Below are 22,480 nucleotides of genomic sequence, written 5' to 3' on the forward strand. Positions count from 1 at the left end.
TAGCTACTAGACTCCGGTCGTTAGGAATCAAGAAAGTCTGATGCGTAATGCCTACATTGTAATGGGTTTTTATTACATTGCAGAATAAGCTTACAAAGTGCATTATCTAAATTTATATATATACACACTTGATCAGGCACCCAGAACCAACAGTGCATGTATGCATGGAAAGAGCGAACACCCCTTTTTAGGAAGGAGATTGGTTGAGTCCTGTATTCAGGGTGGGCTTCGGGTCAGCTCATGTCATCTGGGTTTGGGAGTGGGGCGGGGTGGCCGTTGTGGCTGGTTTGGCCCAATGTATTTCAGAGGGGAGTATTTGGGCTTCTCAATGACCTCTGACCCCACGTAGGGCTGTAAGGCTCGGGGCACTCGTACCGTCCCGTCCTGGATGTCGGGGGAGGGAGGAGAAGGGGAACAGAAAGAGAGAGAGAATGTTGTCACTTGCCACGTTCACCGAATAATTACCTATTCAGGGTATGTTCCGTGGCTATTGTAATGAAGATGGCTTTTACATACAGATGTTGTCCGTGTTAGCAGTTATTGTTCAGCACATGCTGTGACAACATAAGTGTATAATTAGCATGCAAGGAAAGCTGATTATAATTATGAGAGAGGAGCGAAATAAAAGCAGGGGAAATACAGTATAGTGGCTCATATATTATTGATTTCATGGAAGCATCAGACAATAAATCCATTGTGAGTGCGAATGTGCACCTGCAATTATGCATGCGCGTATGCGTGGGTGTATTTGTGAGTAAATGTGCTGGGCGCACGTTTGTGCATGTGTGAGTGTACAAGTGCACTGCGTGCGTGTGTGTGTGTGTGCGTGCGTGCGTGCGTGCGTACCTTGTTCTGATGAGTCTCCAGAATGGCAATGATGGTGCGAGGGATGGCACATGCTGTAGCGTTCACCTGAATTAGGACAGACAAACACACAAAACCACACACACCGCACAGCATGAGAAAAGTTTCTGGAAGATATCTGACCTGTTAAAGTTTTGTGAAATTTGGGGTGTCGGTCGGGAGCAGTAGTTTCCCTGTGTCAACACGTGCACTTCCAGAACCTTCTGCACAGTCCCGGACCACGTCTGTGAGGGATTTCGGATATTCCAGATGAACTCATGGACTTTGCCCGCACTGAAATTTCACAGCGTGTCCTGAGACGTGGATGGCCATGTCTGTTAATTTACACCGAGTGTCTAGACAAGAACACCTCCGCACCCAAAATCACGTCCGTTTCCGACACAGAACGGTGGTCTCTGACATCGACGCGTGCCGCAGGCGGCAGGAAACGGGGCGGTTTCCGCCCCGTGAACACAGCGCTCGGCTCACAGCGCTAATGGCTCCAGGTCTCTCATTAACACAGAGCTCACGTTAGCACTCCAGCGCTGAGCGCGGGGTCTACAGCAGGCATAGCGCTTTCACTTCCACTAAAAACTCAGACTTCATCTCATCTGACCACAAAATGCGACTCAAATCAATATGGGACAGGAGATGGAGCTTTACAGTATACCGTCCTTCAGGCTGATGCTGCACAGGTTAGGGGTTCTGTTGGCTCGTGAACATTCCTCCCATCTCAGCCAATGAACTCCGCAGGTCTGTGTGAGCTGCCATTGGCCACAGTGGGTTTCCCTCTCCAGTTCAATCCTACCCTGGCTGATTCATTTCTGAAGGACAGGCTGATCGGGGCTGTGTCTGCGTGGTACGGTACTCCTGCCCACACGATAGACTCAAGCTTCTTCAAAGACATGTTCAGTGAGTGAATTTTTTCATTCCCTTTATCCTGTATTACTACAACTTTAGCCCCAAGTTCTGTTAGAAACTCTTGGAAGCGCATCCATGGTTGAATTTTGCTTGAAATTTATAACCTAAACGCATCCATGGTTGAATTTTGCTTGAAATTTATAACCTAACAGAGGGACTTTATACAAAAAAAAAAGAAAAATCATGTGAACTACTTTCATTCCACACAAAGACTGTCTGCCAGCAATGACTAAGTTACTGTACATGAATTTGATTATTTAATTGCACCTGACGGAATTTTTGTTTTTCATAGTCTGAATACTTAAGCAATCAAGACCTTATTTTTTGTTTTTGATTCATTTCTATTTATATGAATTATATATGAGTAATCTGTGTAGATCATATATAGTCATTATTGTTAACGTGTGATACAGATCTGAGGCAACAAAATGTGAAGACAGAGACATGTAGGGGTCTGAATAGTTCTACCATGGCTCCTCCCCCCACCTCCCTCAGCAATAGTGAGTGTATTAGAAAATGCATGCTGATGTATTTGTAACAAAAAAATAAGAACACATTCCATTCCAAGAAAAATGTTGCATAATGTCTCCCTCTCTCCCACTCTCTTCCTCGCCCTCTCTCTCTCTGTCTCTGTCTCTTTGTCTTACTGTCTCTCTCCCTCTCCATCTATCCCCCTCCTCTCTCTGTCCTCTCTGTCTATCTCCCTCTCTCCCCCTCTCCCCCTCTCCTCTTTCTCTGTCTCTTTCTGTCTCTCTGCCCCTCTCTCCTCTCTCTCTCCTCTCTCTGCCCCTCTCCCCCTCTCTCTCTCTCCTCTCTCTCTCTCTCTCCTCTCTCTGCCCCTCTCCCCCTCTCCTCTCTCCTCTCCCCCTCTCTCCTCTCTCCTCTCTCTCTCCTCTCTCTCTACCCCTCTCTCACCGTGTGGGCGTAGTGCAGGCTCTCTCCCTCTTTCTCGTACAGGATGCTGAGGCGGCGGCTCTGGTAGTCAGTGCAGTTGGAGGCGCTGGAGATCTGAGGTGAGAAAGTCCAGTTCACTGCTCAGCCTAGCACAGAGAGGCTGCCCAGGCACAACTGGCTGCACTTCACCGCTCCAGGCCAAAGGGAAATGCAGCCGCAACCCAAGAGCTCCACATCTCCACATCTCCACATCGCAGCAAAGTAAGCTTTGCATTTGCACAGTTGTCGTGCTAGTAGCCATTTTGAATAATGATAAATGAATAATACAAGGATTGCACTGTAATACGTCATAATTGCGACTGTAAATACATTGTAATGGCTCTATCCATTGTGACATCATGCCTACCTCTCCATAGCTGCCCCGTCCGGGCATCCAGGCCTCGATGTCAAACTTCCTGTAGGCGGGGGGGCCCAGCTCCTGTGTGGGCATGTCCAGCACCCTGAATACAGAGAAAGGGCATGTGAGTGAAAAACACACACACACACACGCACGCAGGCACACGCACATATACACACACACACGCATACACACACAGATATTAATACACACTCTCTCACAGACACACACACACAGATATTAATACACACTCATACACACACACACACACACACACACTCGCACTCACACACGGACACACACATATACAGCGCACAAAGCTGCCCAGGCACAGACTGTAATTACCTCAGCCAAAACACACCACTCACACTCCACACCACATAGAATAACTGCACCAGTTCTCTATCCAAACGAAAGACATAATCAGAGCACTATACGCAATTGCACTAACAGATGGTTACATTACACACCTCTCTCAACCCACCCGGCACCACCATCAAACTCCTGTAGTCCAGCTCCTTCATCCAGCACCTAACAGAGAAGGCAGGAACACACACACACACACGCATATAACACATATCTCTACACACACGCACACACACAATATAATACGCACTCACACACCACCCACAGATATTAATACACACTCATACACACACACACACACACAAAGTTTGCAGAGGCAGACTAACCTGTAGTGCAGTTCTAGGGCAGAGAAGATCTCCTTCTGCAGGGACAGGAACTCCTCCAGCAGCTGGGAGCTCTCCTCTCCAGTCTCGTCTGCTGTCACGCCAAACATCTCCACCTGCACCCAGACTGCATGAGCACGTGCACTCCCTCCATGTGCACTCCCCCCCAACCTTCAGCCACCAACAGCTGATCCAGGATCAGCTCAACCTGCTCTCAAGCCCTCCACAACCGCCACGTGTACAAACACTCAGAATGACCCTGGGTCAGTATCTACAGACCATGGTTTTGTACACGCAAACTACACTGACAAACCTCCACGTGCTAAATTCACAGCACATCAACACTCATTATATATTAGTACGCTGTCCTGTGGAGGCGTGCTAAGTACACTTCATACATGGTGACAAATGTCCATTGTCTCGTTAATATAATCTGGGTATAGAGTACAGACAAACATGGAACTAATATATTAACACACCAAAACTGCGTACACCTGCATCCTGTCACACTGACGGAGTGACAGACGGACACACAGATACCTGTGCACTGAGGGCGGGGCCAGGCTCACCTTGTTAAAGTGGTGCACTCTGTAGAGCCCCCAGGTCTCCCTCCCAGTGTCCGTCTCTGCCCTGTAGCACGTGCTGCAGCAAACGGTCCTGTAGCCCAAACACAGTCACATGCAAATACACACACAATCACACATATATACGCACACAATCACACAATTCAATATGCAACCCATTATAAACATACAGCATTCCCCCACACACACATATGCATGCTTGAACGCACCCAGGCACACGTGTGTGCACACACACATACACACACAGAAGCATAATGGGACTCAAGTTCACATCAAACAAACACTTTGGCTGTACAGTACCTAGCAAAGGTTCTGTACAGCCTAACTAGCACAGAGAGGCCTAGCGCAGGTACTGTACAGCCAAACTAGCACAGAGAGGCCTAGCGCAGGTACTGTACAGCCTAACTAGCACAGAGAGGCCTAGCACAGGTACTGTAACACCAACACACACAGAGAGGCTAGGGGCAGTACTGTACAGCCAAACTAGCACAGAAGACCTAGCAGGTACTGTACAGCCAAACTAGCACAGAGAGGCCTAGGGCAGGTACTTTACAGCCTAACTAGCACAGAGAGGCCTAGGGCAGGTACTGTACAGCCTAACTAGCACAGAGAGGCCTAGCGCAGGTACTGTAACACCAAACTAGCACAGAGAGGCCTAGCGCAGGTACTGCACAGCCAAACTAGCACAGAGAGGCCTAGCGCAGGTACTGCACAGCCAAACTAGCACAGAGAGGCCTAGCGCAGGTACTGTACAGCCAAATTAGCACAGAGAGGCCTAGCGCAGCTCACCGAACAGGCAGGTCCTTGTGGTTCACAGCATGGTCCATAAAGTAACCTGGAGAAGTCAGGCAGAAAGAGTTAGACAGGTCAGTTCTACCCCACACTCCTGTTTACCCTCACAAGCAGGGGTGAAAACACAGATCACAAGCCAAACAAATCCAAAAGAACACCTTCAGACCTGCTCATATGCAAATGATAAAACACAACTCCTTTTCCCATCACCCAAAAAGTACAATGATTTACTAGACAAGCAGGAACAACGCGTTCTATCATAAAATCCTTGTGTGATCTGGGGGTACATCTGCAATTTCACTTGAGAAACAGAGACAAAGCACTTGGCTTAAAGAGGGACTTCTGTGAGGATCTTTAATTTGATGTTGCATAAGAAGATCCCTTGTCGACTGAGACGAGTGATTTTAAAGCACATTTTTAATCCACACGAAGCAAGCTCAGCTCTGAGCTGGCCCTGGACGTCCGTGGGAGGAAGAAAGTGAAGCGGTCACTGTACCACATGGAGCTGCTACCTGTGTGTTCGCCCGCTCTCTGACTGAACCAGCCCACCCACACAGTCCATGAATCACCCCCACCCCGGCCTCTAACAACCTGGACTGTCCTGCCCTACGGAACACCCCACCACCCCCCCCCCCCTCACCAAATCCGATCGACAAACCTGCCACGCCCACCTCCCCCGTGCCGGCCAGGTTGAGGTCTGCGAAGCGGGCGGGGTCAATGGAGTACACCTGAGACTGGTGAGCGTGAGGCTGCATCCCGCAACCTTCCTGAGGGACGAGGGGGGGGAGAGAGGCGACCAGCGTTTAGGACTTTAAAAAAAGCATGAATAAACAGGGATACACCTTTAAAAGCTTAACCCTTTGAAGAGTAGGTGTTTTAGAATGTTTTTTTTTTTTTATAAAAACAGTGTTCTTTTTCCAATTACCAGTAGATTGTGGCATCAGAATTAGAATGTTCAGTTTAGAACATTCAAATCACATACACATGATCTTACACCTTAAACAGTTAATACAGGGACGCATACAGGGTTGAGCAGAGAGAGAGAGAGAGAGGGGGGAGAGGGAGGGAAGGCTTTGGTATCCACGCATACAGCACACCTGTTTCAGGCCAGGCACTATCTCCCTCAGTGAAGATCTGGACTCATCAAAGCACACAGCGAGAGGGTCAAGGTGCAGGGAAACCGAAATAAAAGAGGACAGTACTTACGAACACTGCCCCCCTCAGCATATCCGGGACAACCATGGGAACAAAGCCCTGAGGGACAGAGAGAGCACGTTCATACACCAGGATGAAAAGACACAGGAACACAGATGGACAAAAACTCATAAATATGCAACCATTCAAATGTATGTGCATACTCACAGAAATAGACACATATGCAGGTAATTGCATACAGGCATTACATATCAATTACATGTCTGTGTATCAGTGTTCGTAAAAGAGAAACGCATCTCATTTTCTTAACACTGAACAAAAAATGTTTATGTGGGATTGGAGGAAAAATTCAGTGCATTAAAATTCTAAGATAACGAACAAAATGTGAAAAATTTCAAAGGGGTGAATGCTGTCTGAAGGCAGTGTATATGAATACGTGTGTGTGTGTGTGTGTATATGTAATATCAAAAAACAGACAGACAGACAGGCAGACAGACACAAACAGACAGAGACAGACAGACAGACAGACAGAGACAGGCAGACAGACACAAACAGACAGAGACAGACAGAGACAGACAGGCAGAGACAGACAGACAGACATACCCGGCGCAGAAGGATGTCCAGGGTGAAGTTCTGCAGTGCCAGCTGGAGCTGAGCCCCGGCCCCCCTCAGGTAGTAGGACCTGTGGCCTGACACGTGCGCCAGCCGCCTGACGGACAGACAGACAGACAGACACACGTGTGAAAGAACATCCGGTGATGAAAACAGGCTGCTCAGCTCATCTGAGCTCCTCATTCGCCTCCTGTTCACAGCCCGCCATCCTCAGCTCAGATCCCATGGCTCTCCAGCGCCAGGCCTGAGGAGCAGCACTCTGCCAGCTAAAAAGATGGAGGGAGAGGGGACTCATGCAGATGGACGGAGCGAGGAGAACACAGAAAGGGTGTGAGAGACAGATGAAGGGGAATGGAGGGAGAGGTGCTGCAGAACTACACCTAAAATACCAGAGTTACATATCAGCTAGTCTGTTCCAGATTGTGAATTCTCTCATCGCCAACAGTTAGCATCTCGGCCAGGCACTAGAGGACACATCAGCAGGTCAACACTCCAAACCAGTGACACACCCAAAGATATAGCTCACACACATCAGATAGACGAGTTACTCAAATTCTGATAGCTTGGATAAGCAGGCGACTGCCACAGCACAATCGCAAATGACCTTCGTCATTCACGGAAAGATCACTTGGAAGAAACGTCTGTGCCACGCCTACACTTGGGTCAGGTCCCTAAAGAACAGAGAGCTGGGGAGAGGCAGCCAATGCAGTAGCATCGCTGTAATGGCTAATTAGGGACAAAGGGACGGCACGCGAGGAACAGCTCACAGACGTGAGCGAGCTGTCACCAAGACGCAGGCACACAGCTGGCAACCAACCGCAGGGGGCCTGGGGCAGAGAGGTGCACAGCAAACAGCTCATACAGTATTAACAAGCTATCTGCTAATGACAGCCACAGGCTAATACAGAGAGAGAGAGAGAGAGAGAGAGAGAGAGAGAGAGAGAGAGAGAGGGAGGGAGAGAGAGAGCAAGAGGGGGGAGGGAGGGAGAGAGGGAGAGACAGAGAGAGCTGAGAGGGAGAGAGAGAATGACAGTGACAGGAAGTGAGGGGAGAGGGCAGAGGGCAGAGCAAGAGGGTGGGAGTGGGTGTGAGATTGAGAGAGAGAAAGAGAGAGCTCATACAATGGCATCAAACTCAGCCTCTACATGAAGTCACACGAAAATACAAAAAAATAAATAAACAAACACAATCATTACATAGCCAGGCATTTAAAAATTGTCAAAGGCAACACATCATTCTGGCAGGCACACAAAGCCCCTTGCACACCATATCTTCATAAAAATGTCCATATTGTTTGTCTGGTGACAACAGTTGTAATAAAATTCTATTCTTGTTTCCACTATGGAGAGAATAGGGTGAATAGAGGAAGAGGGTAAGTGAAAGGGAAATAATTTTTATTATTAATTAAATAAATAAATGCCAGACTTTTTGTATGGATGACATAACAGCTGCCCTTCAAAGAGACTCAGTGAACATTAAGTAAGATAAACATAAAACTGCACACTGCTGAGGATAACTGGACGGCCAAGTATAATTAGGTAAATGGCAATTACAGGAAATTAAAAACATGTTACCATAAATTGCTTCATGATGTGCAATAAACAATGTCAGAGGAACTGTGCATAAGCACTGCGGTGAAAGATTTTCTATATCATAAAGTTAATAAGTACTTTACTCTGACAAATGAGAAATGAAACAAGCACTGATCTGGCTTTTGGTTTAATGGTTTTCCAACTAGTGGTAAAACCAGATACTTCCATTTATGGCAGAAGGAGCCACACAGTCAGTGGTAAGACAGAACGGAGAGAGGGAGACCACCATTTATTGCGAACTCTGACCTCTGCCTGATGAGGTCCAGGTTCTCCCCAATTTCCAGGTGTCCCTTTACTTTGAAGTCAAACTCTGGAGGAAGAAACGGAACAGAAATAAACTGCATAATATTTTCTCTCCAATATACAAAGCGATTTTTTTTAAATCAAGTACTCACAGCTAAACTGAACCAGAGGCAACAGCAAACAGTATACAAACAAATCTTCCCCCGCAGATACCCAAGGTTCTGTTCCCACCTTACCTGGCTTCTCTCCAACCAGTTCAACCACTCTTGCCTGGCTCTCATCTCCTATTGGCTGAAAGCAGAAAGCAGGTTTAATTTTAATAAAAAGAGGCATTCTAGAGATTCTGTATACCTAGATTCACTACTTAAATGTTTTATATGGTAGTTAGAACAAAATAGTCTTGATGTTTCAAGGGCTCTCAGTAAACAAGTGCATAAATGTATGAGGACAGTTCAGTATTCCTATGCAAAAAATGGTCCAAATGTCCATTGTCTCAAAGGAGATAACTTTTTAGTTGTTACAGTGTCTCTGGACGTTAATGTATAAATGTGCCATTATCTCTAAGCGGATAAGTGTTTAGATACGTCGGTTAACATGAGTATTGATGTCTCTCAGTAAATGAGTGCCTAATTGTGTCAGTGTCTCTGAGGAGGTAAGTGTGGAGGTGTGTCAGTGATTCAGATGGTGAGGCTCGGGGCCCAGTCCCTCACCACACTGGGGTGCGTGTTGTTGGGCAGCCGCAGGGCACGGAGGTAGTGCTGCTGCTCCAACTCGCTCTCCCGCGGGTACAGCTGGTTCAGGGCCAGTCGGATTTCCCGCCCTTTCACCCTTGCCCTCTCATACTCCGGCAGCTGAGGAAGAGAGTCACTTCAGGCTGCCGGACAACAAAACCAGGTTGCCGTATCAACATTGCCACTAGGTGGTGCTTTCGAGTCGCAGAAAATCATTTTCTTTGAAAAGCACATATGACCATATGAGTTCAGGGTTCAGAGTACTGATTGCAGTGAGAAAACATATCCAGATAATTTCTGCTACATATGCATACATAAATATGCACTGTTTCCTTTAGTTGCCAAGTGACAACAAAAGTCTTGAACAAAAGAATCTCACAACAGTTAACAATAACACCAGATCATAAATCAAAGAAGCTTCTGAAACAATGTAGTAAAATTCTATGCCGTTGCATATTTGAATTTTAGATGCGCAGATATATAATGTGTAAATATAAGCAGATTGTCCTGAAACACTTACAGTGGACAGTACTTTCTTATCGTGTTGATCCTATAAAGAAAAAACACAGATTAATAACATCCACTCACTCATCAGCAATGGCAGTTCAGTTCAAGTCAACAATTCAGCCAAATAAAATACAAATAAACAAATTTTCCAAATAAACTTCCATTTTCAAACCACAACTGGACAGGTAAAAGAGAACTACAGTACATTATATACATCACTTACTTTCTTAGCAGTTGTCCTTAACAAAGGTGACAACTACAAAAGCACACACTGCATAACTTTTGGTCATAAGCCAAGTTCCTTTACCACCACACATCTGCACATACATGAATAAAAATATTAACGAAAAAAAGGCTTGCATTTTCGAGCGACTGCCCCAAGAGGAGGACTTACTACAAGAGCTCGAACTTGGGCGCTTATCTCCTTCTTCTGTGCTTCCAAGTCAGAGATCTCCTGCTGGACCTCCTGCAGCTGCTGCCACACTGACACCTGCAGCAGACACACCGTCACACTCCTGTCAGTCTCACATAAGGCCAGACTCGTGCAGAGCGGAGCACTCTCTGGCACACACATGTAAAGGATAGTGACTAAGCAATGTATTCCATCAAGTTTGTCAAGATTACACACTATACAATGCAAAATTATTTACTTAAAGGCATAGTATGCAGGATTTTTACAGTCATATCTGTGATGCACTGGCATTCTTTTGTCTTTGCAAATGCACATTTGCCAAATCCATGCCTTTCTGCCTTTATTTATTCTAAAATGTGTTTGGGACATAACTGGGCATGACACTAGTTTTCTGTGTGGGGAGAGGAGGGTGTGGCTACAGAGCCTGTGTGGGATCAGGTTTCAGCAGAACGACTGTGCCTACCTACTGTAATTGCTGAGGAGAAGAAGCACAAGTACAGTGAAATGACAACCTGACCGGGCTCGTTCAAAAACCAGTCAACCTTGGAATTTCTTTTCCCTGATGGTGACAACAGAAGTTCACAAAGGGATGAAAAGCAATGTGGGGTTGGCATGTTTTCTGCTGGACCTGTAAATAAAATCACCTCTAGCTATCCAGGTAGCTAGATGGCCGTACGCAGGATGAGTAGGCAGGGTTGAAGACTAAGGAGGAGACTTATTTGATTGTGAACACAGGACCAAAGCAAGGCAAAAAAAAAAAAATCCTGGATAGTATGCCTTTCATGTATACGTACAATATTTAACTATTCACAAACTTGTACACCATGGATTTCAGATAGTTGCTGTCAGCAGGACACAAATTGAATCAAACGTTCACCCGGTCCGCACACACATCACACCGAGTAGCTGGCCCGGACACATTCGAATCTGCTCTCATTCAAACACACATGACTCAGTTCAGAGCAAGTGCTGCAGAAATCGACTGCACTTCACCTAACCAACTACCAAGCCAGTTATATATGACTGCAATTAGCGAACTGTGAAGGTGATTAAAAAAACTCGTATCGTAAAGGTGAGTACATACGATGGCACGTATGTCAACGGTGCCACAAGCGAAACCGAACCCCCCAGAACTCACTATATCACGGACGTCCGACCCCCGCAGATCCCCTTTCCGGCTCTCTACATTAGCAATGACTTTGTCCATCTCTTCGCAAACCAATCGCATATCCAGTTCCGGCTTGTGAATGTAACTCTCCCGGGCATGCTCGTACAGGCTGCTTCTGAGGCTGTGGCTACAGCGGCGTGAAGATAATAGCACGGTCACCCAAGGATAGTGCCGTGAAGCCGGTTTCAGGATTAACGATGCACCGAGTCGTACAAGCGTGCCCACGGAGGTCGCCATGTTCGCTGGCGGAAGCATGTTAAATAACATGGGGCGGGATTATACCAGGGACCAATAACATATCGCAGCTGTTTGCTACCTTACATTTGACATTTCAATTTCAGAAATGGATGCTGCGAAGTCATATTTATATTGTTTTCGGGCTGTTAAGTATTCGGTGGTTCTTAGACGCTTGAAAACAAGACTACTGTTTATCAATACTTTGCTTCCCTTTATTGTGGGTAAACTCAAAACAAAGCGTCACTTCCGCCAGAAAAGTTCAGAGGGTAACCAATGAGGAGGTCCGAAGCATTGCAGTGCTGCTCCGACATGGCCAGCCTGTTGTCTGGTTAATGGAATTAGACCGTTTAAATCACTATGTCACTTAAAAGAGTAACGCAGTTGTCTCTTTATACGGGAAATACTGTACATGTATCTCCCCAGCTAATTTACTGAGACACGGGTCACGCAAGAAGGGACAAGCAAAGTGAACGGCGTGAGGGTGCCTTAGCAGGAGGGTGACTGAATGAAGCAGTTGTCGGCAAGGTACCGGGCAAACAGTTCAACTCTTTCACCACTGCTGTAGAAATGCGGAATGGGCCGTGATGCACCAGATACCCGGTGTCACACGGCGGAGGACGGCCAGGTTGCACGGTGGCGGGGGGGCGAAGGACACGGGCGGCCACTGCGATATTTTAGCGTGCTAAACTGACAGCTCCTGAAAGGACATCAATTTAAAGTAACCTGCTGCCGGGGAGAAGGCAGAAAGAACTGGTTACGAACTGTGCACGGAGAGAAGATCCGACCTTCGCTTGCCAAGGTGAGTGGAACTTTATGTCTGTAACTGACATTACTACCGGATGAAGAGTTGTGATGCACTGTGCCAATAAAATGGTGCAGTTGTAGGGAGGTGGTTGCTAATGAATTCACAGCACGACGGATCCTTGCCAAGTTTCTGTTAATAACTGTACACTGTTTACATTCCCCATCGCATAACATAACGGGGGGGGGGGGGGTCTTTTTCCAGAACTGTCAATCAGATCCAGTTTCATCAGATGCCTCCTTACTGTACTACAGTTGTTTCTTGTCGGCTTGGCTGCATACCTGTGCTGTTTCCACATTAAATATCTAAGTGAGGACTGCAGCTGTGATTAAACCTCAAGGTGTGGTGACTGTCTGTCACTGTTTTCTGTTGGCAATGGCACACTCCCTCTCCCCAGATGAGTGCATTTCGGGGTGGGGGGGCCACTTGGCGGCCACAGCCCTGGCAGGACGGGGATGGGGGGGGTGGGGAACCCCTCTCGGACAGCGACTCGGAGGAGGAGGACTTTCCGGATGACAGCACCACCCCCCTGGGAAACTACATCACACATGGTGAGGCAGTGATGATGGGTGCACACACACACACACTGCACATACATGCACATACACACACACATGCACGCACACACACACACACACACACACACACACACATACATGCACACACACATACACATTACATTACATTTATTTCGCAGAGGCTTTTAACCAAAGCAACGTACAACAAGTGTATACCGAAGGTCATTGCAATCCACACGCACACACACACATATACACACACACACACATCCTCCAGTGCCCTCCTGCTGGGGGCGTAGTTGTTCATGAGGAAAGAAAGAGGCAGCTGATAGACTTCACCCCTCCTCAACTTTTCTCTCTGTCTCCCTCTTTCCATGTCTCTCCATCTCTTTCTCTCACTTGCTCAGTTTTTTTTTGGGCAGCAGGTAGAATAAGAGGCTGGGGACAGGGTCTGTTGAGGCGGGTCATGTTCAGGGGGGGCTGCTGCCGGTGAGGCTGAGGGTGTTATTGTGGGGGAATGATGGGCAGGGGAGGCGGGACCTTCACGTTTAGAGCCTGCACGGTTATGTTGTGCTTTGTTACTAGTTTGTTTTCTCCTTGCAGGGGTGCCTGACGTTCTTGTGATTATATTTTGATCATCACTTGGACATGTTGTGGAACTGGGACAATGAAGGTGGTTTTAAATTCAAACTTGTTCTCTCCTTTCTCTTTCTCTATCTCTGTCTGTCTCTCTCTCTCTCTCTCTCTCTCTCTCTCTCTCTCTCTCTCTCTCTCTCTCTCTCTCGCTCTCGCTCTCAGGGCTGAAGCAGCTCTTGGATGCTCAGCAGCTGTGCGATGTGACTCTCCTGGTGGAGGGTAAGAAGTTCATGTGTCACAGGTGGGTTTGTCACCCTGGCAGCCTTTGTCACTGGCTCTGTGAGGTCGGAGGAAAGTGAGGTTGTGCAGCATCACTGCGTCACACACACACACTCGCATCGAGCCTCCCGCAGACTCAGCTGATCACACGCAGCCAGGCCTGGGGGCTATCGGTCAGTGCAGGCAAAGCACACGCTGTGGGGAATGGAAACACACTTGGATTCACATTTCATCCCTTTCACTGCTAGTATTTTCCCACATCCGTTGTGTTCAGTGGATGTCGACCCCGCCCCCAGGTCACTCTGCCCTGCCTGTAGCCCCTCCTGTAGCCCCGCCTCTCCTCCTCTCTTCCAGAGTTCTCCTGGCCGCCGTCAGCCCCTACTTCCGCGCCATGTTCACCAGCCCCCTGGTGGAGTCCCGGCTCACGGAGATCCGGCTGGAGGAGGTGACGCCGTCCGTCATGGAGACGGTCATCCAGTTTGTGTACACGGGGGAGGCGGGGCTCAGTCTGGACACAGCGGAGGACCTTTTCGTGGCGGCCAATCGGCTTCAAGTGATGCCCCTGCAGGATTTGTGCTCCAGGTAAATATTTAACCAGCAACAGGAGAATGAGTGTACTGACATTGGTGCATTGAGATCTCAGATACTGCCATGCACATTGCTGTACTGGCTGTGGAAATCAGCTTCAATAAATACTGCAACAGACTGGCTAACTGTTATTCCCAGGCACTGACTGGAGTATTAATGTACAGAATACAAATATGCACTGACACACCAAACAACCAGGGGGGTCGTAGGACTGGTGTAATGTCGCGTGGATAATGATAATGATGTTTAACGTCACGTCTTTCACAGCGCGGATACTCTAGAAGATGTGATTCTGCCATATGGGCTCTCAGATACTGCCACCCATCTTGGGATATTTAGGCCCAGTCTGGCTATTAGAACATTGCTGGTTTGATCCCTGGTCCTCTGGGCAAAAAGTGTCAGAGTGTCCTTGAGAAAGAACCCTTAATTGCTCCTATTGAGCTGGTTGGCTGGTGCCTTGCATGGCTGCCTTTCACTGTTGATGTGTGAGTGTATGTGAATGGGTGAATGAGAGGAATACTAATCGTAAAGTGCTTTGCATAGCTGTAGTTTCTGGAAAAAGCACTATGTAAATGCAGTTAATTTACCTATATTTTTCAGTCATGTCTGCATGATGTTTGAATAATGGGAAAACGGCATGCGCAGCACTATGAGGTTAGATTGAACATGGGCCTTTGGGTGCGTGCGTCCTAGCGTCTCCCGCGGGTGATTGGCTGATTTGGCTGGTGCTTGCGTTTGCAGGTTCCTGTTTGAGCACCTGTCCGTGGAGAACTGCCTGGGGATGTACTCCCTGGCGCGCTCGCACCACGACCAGCTGCTGCTGCGGGCCTCTCTGCGGCTGGTGGCGCAGCACTTCCCCCGCGTGGCGCGGCAGAACGACTTCCTGCTGCTGGACCCGGGCACGCTGGGCAGCCTGCTGGCGTCCGACCGGCTGGGCGTGGACTCGGAGGCGGAGGTGTACGACGCCGCCCGGCGCTGGGCCGAGCACCAGCCGCGCCAGCGCTACGCCCACATGCCCGCCCTGCTGCGCCACCTGCGCCCGGGCCTGCTGGCGCCCGAGGAGAGCCTGCGGCTGGCGCAGGAGCTGGGGCCGGGGCTGGCGGACGGCCCCGCGGGGCCCCTCCGGCCGCGGGAGGGCATGTTCGAGAAGAAGATCGTGTGCGTGGACCTGAAGCCACGCGAGGACGAGTCGCTGCGAGAGAGCGACTTCACGGTGGACTGCTTCGACCCGCGCACGGGCAAGTGGGAGAAGCTGGCGGCGCTGGGCTCGCTGCTCTGCCCCGGCTGCACCGCCGTGGGCGGGCGGCTCTTCGTCGCCGGGGGCATCCTGCGCGGGGGCCAGGTGTCCGCCTCGGTGCACGAGTATGACACGGTGCGGGACCGCTGGCTGCCCCGGCCCTCGCTGGCCGTCCCGCGGGCCATGCTGGGGCTGCTGGGGTGCGGGGACACCCTGTACGCCCTGGGGGGCTGCAACCGGGCCGCCCTGCTGGACTCCTGCGAGGCCCTGGACCTGTGCACGCTGCGCTGGGGCCCCGGGCCCCGCCTGCCCCTCCCGCTGCGCTCCTTCGCCTGCGCGGCGCTGCGCGGCCGCCTCTACCTGCTGGGCGGCACCACCCTGGAGCAGAACCGGGCGGTGGTGCACTCGGGCGTGCTCATCTACCACACGCTGACCCGCACCTGGAGCCGCGTGGGCCTGGACTCCGGCGCCACCTGCCTGGCGGGGGGCGTGGCCGTGCGGGGCGGGGTGTGCGCCGTGGGCGGGTACCTGCGGGACGCCACCAAGTTCCTGGACGGTAACTACACCCAGCTGGAGCCGCTGGACGCCACGGGGCGGGTGCTGTTCTTTCGGGAGGGGCGGGGCTCCGGGGGGGAGCGGGGCGGGGCGCCGGCGGTGGGGGTGGCGGGCACGGACCGGGGCGGGGGAGGGGGGAGCGACCGCGCCCCCAGCCCGGTGGTGTTCCCCGGGTTGCCGCGGCGCATCGCGGGCGGGGGCGTGGCCCGCTGGAAGCGGCGGATCTACGTGCTGGGCGGGGAGAACGGCGCCCGTTTCTACGACAGCGTGTACTGCTGGAAGCCCGGCTGGCGCAGCTGGGTGCAGCGGCGGGAGAAGCTGCCGGGGGACACCGGGGGGGTCAGCCAGTTCGGCTGCACCACCCTCAAATTCCCCAAAAAGCACATCCTGTCCCGCCTCAGACTGGCGCAGGAGGGCCGCTCCCCCGACGAATGACAGCGGGCGCGCGAAAGTGGAGAAAGGGTTCGGCCAGGGCGGAGACTGCATTTGAATTTGCCCTGCCGGTCAAGCCCATTTGCATTTGAACTTCATGGAAGATTCGCTAGAATGGAAACTGGTATCTGAATGTAACTCAAGAGCAGTGTTCCATAACTGACTCAGCCAGCTGCCACAGTGGTCTAGATCAGGGGTGTCCAGTCTTACCTGGCAGTGGACGGTGTGGGTGCAGGTATTTGTTCTAGCCCAACACTAAGACGCCTGATTCTGCTTCAACGAAGACCATTATTGGTTAATTAGTTGACTCAGGTGTCACAGGGCCGGGCTAAAACAAAAGCCTGTGCCCACAATGGCCCTTTACGGATAAGAGTGGACGCCCACCTAGAATGATACTCGTCCAATGCTTATTAAAAGCAGTGCATGCAAAGCATGCGTGACCCAAGAGGGTCGTTCTAGAAAGGATCAGTTTTCATATTCAAACGTGACCCCTTATGAACAGTATGAGCTGCTGGGGTTTTAGAATGTCCTTATACAGTGCTCTGGAAAGCATTCTCCCTCCTTCTGCTCTTTCACATTTTGTGCAGCACCTTAAAATTTTAATGGATATTTTAAACATTTTAATGGATTTTTAGAAAATGCTAATGGGTCTAAAAAAATGTTTTAATGAATTTTAAAAAAGATTTAATGGATATTCCCTTCATCAACACAATGCATTTGACACATTTATGATCATTCTTTTCGGCAACATTTAAAAAGACGCATTTCTGAGTACAAACGTGTTCACCCCCCAGTGTCAGCACTTCATGCTCTGAGTCTTCTCGGTGTGTCTGTATGAGTTTTGCTCATTAAAAATTTTGCCCCTTTCTCCATGTAAAATATTCTCTTTTCTGCTAATGCTGGCCTTAGACTAGGCAGTATTTTGAGTAATTTTACAGTCTTACACGTTGGAGTGTAAGAAACCCCTCAGATACACCAAACGGCCCATCCAGGTCACCAACTGGAAGAAATCAAAACTTGTCACATTGAGGTTAGCAACTGTAAGAAACCCCTCCGCAAATCAAACAGTAGAAGTATCTGAGTGGCGGAGGAACGCGTGTAGTCTTAACCGGTGCTACTGGAATGGGATTAATTTAATGTTATCTCACAAATAATTTAATGTTGTGATCACAAACTCAGTCAGGACTGTCTTAATACAGTCTTTTTCTCATCTCAACTGTTGACTCAAAAAGTTTGTGATTTAAGTCTGAGGTGTGACTGGGCTATTCAGGAATACTGACCTTTTTCTTTTTAAGTCATTCATCTGTTGCTTTTCCCATGTGTTTTTGGGTCATTTTCCTGTTAGAGCATGAATCTTCTCCCTGAGTGCAGATCTGCTGTGGAATGAAACTCAGTTCTCCTCAGTGGATTGCCTGCATTTGACTCCATCCCGCTTGTCCTTGCTGGTAACCAGCCTCCCAGTCGCTGTTGAAAAGGCAACCCCACACGATGCTGCCGGCACCATGCTTGACAGTAGGGATGGCGTTACCTGGGTGACGGGGCCGATCGTAGTGCTTTCTCTTCAAGCCAAAGAGCTCATTCAAGAATGTCTCGGGGCCCGTCCCATAGCTTTATGTAGGCCAGATTGGTGAAGTTCTGGTGAACCGTTGGTTCTTTGGACCGCACCTCCCATTTCAGTCAGTGAGCTCTGCTGCTCTGTCAGTGTTGCAGCTGGGCTCCTGGGCACTTCTCTCCTTTCTGAAGAGCCTGAAAGGTTCATCTCAAAAGTTCCACAGGTCGTTCCTTGGCATGCCTGACTGATCTGATCTGCAGTAATGGAGTTGCACACGGGTGTTTTCGAAATCAACATAGGCAGACCTGGTTAATGTATTTAGTGTGATTTCTCAAGAAAATAGTTGATAATACAAAGGGGGTGAATACTTTTCAATTACACCATTTTCATGTTTCTATTTTTGTGAAATTTGCAACACCACAAAATAAGAAATAATCAATGTGGGTGAAAACTTTCTGAAGGCACTGTACATCCAATCAGGTCACTGTATTGGGTAGTTTTCCCAGAATTCCAAATCTAATAATTCTATAATAATTAGGTTTTAAACCATAAATTATTATTTTAACACTACGGACATTTTAACAAGGGATAATAACTAGACCACAAAAGGGTCTATTTAATTTTTTTTTTAGAAATTGCAATGTTGGATAAAAAAAGCTTACAATGATGAATTTGTTTTTTTTTTTAATTGCATAAATAAGAAAATGGTAAAGTCATGATGGAATTTTGACTGTGTGTGTTGTGGAATACTGCACTTGAAGTGGTTTATAGAGACTGTGATTTTAGTCGCAGGAATCCACTTTACTTGACACAACTCCCCTCCCGCTTCTCACACTTTCTTGTTTTGGGTTGTTTGCCTGCTGCTATTTTGCCCGGTCTTAGCCTTGCTGGGGCAGTTTGAGATTCTTCATGGGAATCCATAAGAAAAACAAGATGACGGCTGTCGTCGGTTTTTGAGCCCTGGTTCTTAGCTTTAGCCTTCAGCTCTGTGAAGGCTCTACTGGACAACCCTGACCCTTGGTTCAAATTGGTTCAAGAACCAATTGCTTTGACTGACAAAAAAAAAGAAACCTGAGGGCCTTCTTCAAATGTTGACTCTAAAGATAATGCTTTAAGTAATTTTATCTAAGAAAACAAGTGAATGACATAATACCAAAGTAATTATGGTTCCTAGTCATGAAATGATTTAGAAACGGCTTTACAAACTCACCACTGAAGCTTGAATTGTACGTATTTGCATTTTGTACATTTGTCTCAGTCGGTGGCGAGATGAGACAGTTTACTAACGTTCACAGTTTTGTGATTGATTAAAAGCAGTGTGCTATAAGGTGCCATTGCTATGGTGCATTAAAAGGTGCCATAATTGTACAATTTCAGGAGGTTGCACACAGGTGAAAGGCCTATATTCAAGTGTTCTTCCACCCTCAGTAGTGACCCCAGAATTATAATTGGCAGGATGTGGCTAAGAAATTGTTAGTATTTGGAACATATACGATACTTTTGTGGTTTTCAGGCTCAAAATGTTGATTGGCCTCTCAAATTGCCTGCTGCAGGTTCAATGCTCTTTCTAACAGAGTTTGAGACTGAACCATGTGCTGACTGATTGTGCAAATAAAATGGAAAAAATTTAATGGAAAGTGAATCTTTTATATCTTCATGCTATTAAATGTATGCACATGAAAATATTTACTAGTTTTTATTCCTCTGTCCAGATCCCAAAATATATTTCCCACTGAACCAAGGGCACAGTGTCAGTAATACATTTTTAATATGAATTACACCTTTCCAATATGCACCATTCACATTTCAGGGCTGTCCAGGAAAAAAAAAGAAAGTTTATTTTTGGAGAAAGGTCCGTGGTTTGATTGACCACTTGAAACCTGCGTTGATTGGTTGTGGACTTTTCATTTCCAGCCTCTGCAGAATGAATCCTGTTTTAGAGTAACTGCCACATATCAAAGGCCACTTAGCTGAGATTATGGTGTTTTTCCCTAACATCCCTCAATTTGCCATCAGTTGGGTTTAAAAAAAGCACACGCTGCAGATTGACTGATGTAAACCTTAGTTTTAGCTTCATGAGCTGTGCAGCAGCTACAGTTCATAAGGCTGGGACATACCATTCAGTTGTCTGTCGGTGGTTTTCCAAGTGGTCAGATCACTGTTAGGAAAGCCAGACCCCCCTCACCCTCCCCCCGGGTCCTAACAGAATGAGATGGCCCACCTCTCGTCTGGGGTCTCAGTGACTTTGGCCACCGCCCTCAGAGTAGCATGGGTTTCAATGTGGACCTGTCGCTCGGGTGCTGTCCTGGGACCCTTTGTGAGTGGGTTCACCCTGACCCCAGCCCTCCAAACCTTTCCGAACAACACCGTCCCACAAAAGAAGCCAAAGTGAAACGCCCGCAGGCATACACGCATTCTGTACAACAGACAAAAACGACCTGCTGCCCACGCCAGAGGGGGCGGGGCTATCCGGAGCCAGGATGTGCTTAACGTAGCTGAGTATCGCTGTCACTCGAGCCCTGCACTCACCGCTCCCTTCGTCCACCTGTCCGGCTTACTGCTCGCCTGCACTTTTCTCTCTGATGTACTGAGTGTCACTTTGTGTTTTCCTGCCCTTTGGGACAAGCTGTGCATATTGAAAGCAGAGGTGTGTGTGTGTGTGTGTGTGTGTGCGTGCCTCTGTGTGTGTATGCGTGTGTGTGCGCCCCACTAAAGAGAGGAGAGCCCACACCTGAGCCAGAAACAGAATGTACAGAAACTGAAAAGCAAAATAATATTTTGAACTGGTTATAACAGTGACATTAAAATGATTTAAAAGAATATTTGCTAATGCATATTGTGGGAGTAATTGGCTTTGCTGGCTCTTTGAAGCTTTTTATTTTTAATTGTTTTCCCCCCCTTGAAGACGCACATAATGTATCCTTGTATGCACTGCTTTTTTGTGTAAATGCTGTTTTTATACACGCACAAATACATGCAGATGATGCATTTGCAAAAATATTTTTGAGTGGTTTTTTAAATCGCATTTTTCATTTGTTGTATCATTAAATAAACCAGGTAAATTCCTGCTATTCATTCTACATGAAGTTACAAAATATATCACTGGTGCTCAGGCATTTGGACATTAATAGAGACTAGTGCATTGCCCTTGCAAACCATATGAACTCAAATATAAATCCCAAATGGCTGTTCACAGTCTGGTCTTCTCTAGACAGTGTTTAAATAATTCTCAGTATCCTGAGATGAAGGTCACGGATTGCGGTTGATGGGTGAAGGCAGTGACTCCACGGTTGCGTGAGCGGGAGTGAACTGTGCAAACTTTGGTGTGTCTCTCACCGAAGTTTAACTTCCCCAGTTGTTAAATTCCAATAGAGCGAGGCAGCTGGGATTTACTTGGACGTGACTCTTGGGCTCGGCCTCTGAACTCCTGTGAGTGGTCTTTCATCGGTGCTGGTGAAGCCAGAAGGTGTTTGCCTCCACAGCGTGTTGTGAAGTAGTGAAGAAGATCATTAGCCAGACCACTGTTACACATTAGAGGGAACTTAAGAAAACAACCTGGAGCCACGCCCATGCGTCCTCAGACACCAGAGCATCTGCACTGTCATCAGGCATCCTGACCAATGGGAGAGTGAGGCTTCCACAAACCCCAAATGGGAGGATCTACCCTGTTTGGTTAATGACTCAATGACTTGAACTAATTAGGATTCTGCTGTGGAAGGGAAGGTGACTTAATGGGGTTGTACTTTACACGTTGGCCCTTGCCAATGTGCTGTCACTCTCCCGTCAGTACTGTTCTTGGTCCTGTCTCTATTTCTGTCCATTCTTTGGTAGGGGTTGAACTGCATGTAGGTGAACAGTTATGAGCAACTCCAAAGATACGGACTTGAAGTTTCATGATTAAAGAACAATCACTGAGGCAAGGTCTTACAAAACAATTTTGTTCAACAACTTCGAAAACTTACTTGCTTCAAATGAGTACATTCCAGTTTACAGGTACATTACTGACTGTAGTATCTAGAGCATGTCCAGTTAGCTGGACTCATTTCTAGATTACTGTTCAGTGACTGCAACTGCAACTGTCTTAGTGCTAGAAGAATAATTGAAGAAGACCTGTGAGATTTATACATGTTTGCTGATGGGTTGAGAGTTACTGGATGGAAGTTT

At 48.0% G+C, this 22,480-nt stretch overlaps 2 protein-coding genes across 2 annotated transcripts; one reads left to right on the plus strand and one right to left on the minus strand.

Moving 5' to 3' along the window:
* Nucleotides 1-52: 52 nt before the first annotated feature.
* Nucleotides 53-11,954, minus strand: sars2 (seryl-tRNA synthetase 2, mitochondrial). The gene is made up of 16 exons (XM_064303771.1): nt 11,511-11,954; nt 10,355-10,450; nt 9,974-10,003; nt 9,433-9,573; nt 8,959-9,013; nt 8,726-8,789; nt 6,879-6,984; nt 6,327-6,374; nt 5,779-5,887; nt 5,118-5,163; nt 4,314-4,401; nt 3,748-3,860; nt 3,065-3,158; nt 2,680-2,772; nt 847-912; nt 53-384 (listed from the first exon to the last, which is right to left on the minus strand). Exons 1-16 carry the CDS (start codon nt 11,805-11,807, stop codon nt 244-246), a joined length of 1,587 nt encoding a protein of 528 aa, XP_064159841.1. The 5' UTR covers nt 11,808-11,954; the 3' UTR covers nt 53-243.
* Nucleotides 11,955-12,028: 74 nt separating this feature from the next.
* si:dkey-260j18.2 (uncharacterized protein LOC325231 homolog) lies at nt 12,029-21,314 on the plus strand. The gene is made up of 5 exons (XM_064303765.1): nt 12,029-12,576; nt 12,977-13,130; nt 13,896-13,974; nt 14,307-14,534; nt 15,282-21,314. The coding sequence occupies exons 2-5, from the start codon at nt 12,977-12,979 to the stop codon at nt 16,765-16,767; spliced, it is 1,947 nt and encodes a 648-aa protein (XP_064159835.1). The 5' UTR covers nt 12,029-12,576; the 3' UTR covers nt 16,768-21,314.
* The last annotated feature ends 1,166 nt before the right edge of the window (nt 21,315-22,480 follow it).

The sequence above is a fragment of the Anguilla rostrata genome, chromosome 12 (genome assembly GCF_018555375.3).
Source record: "Anguilla rostrata isolate EN2019 chromosome 12, ASM1855537v3, whole genome shotgun sequence".
Taxonomy (NCBI): domain Eukaryota; kingdom Metazoa; phylum Chordata; class Actinopteri; order Anguilliformes; family Anguillidae; genus Anguilla; species Anguilla rostrata.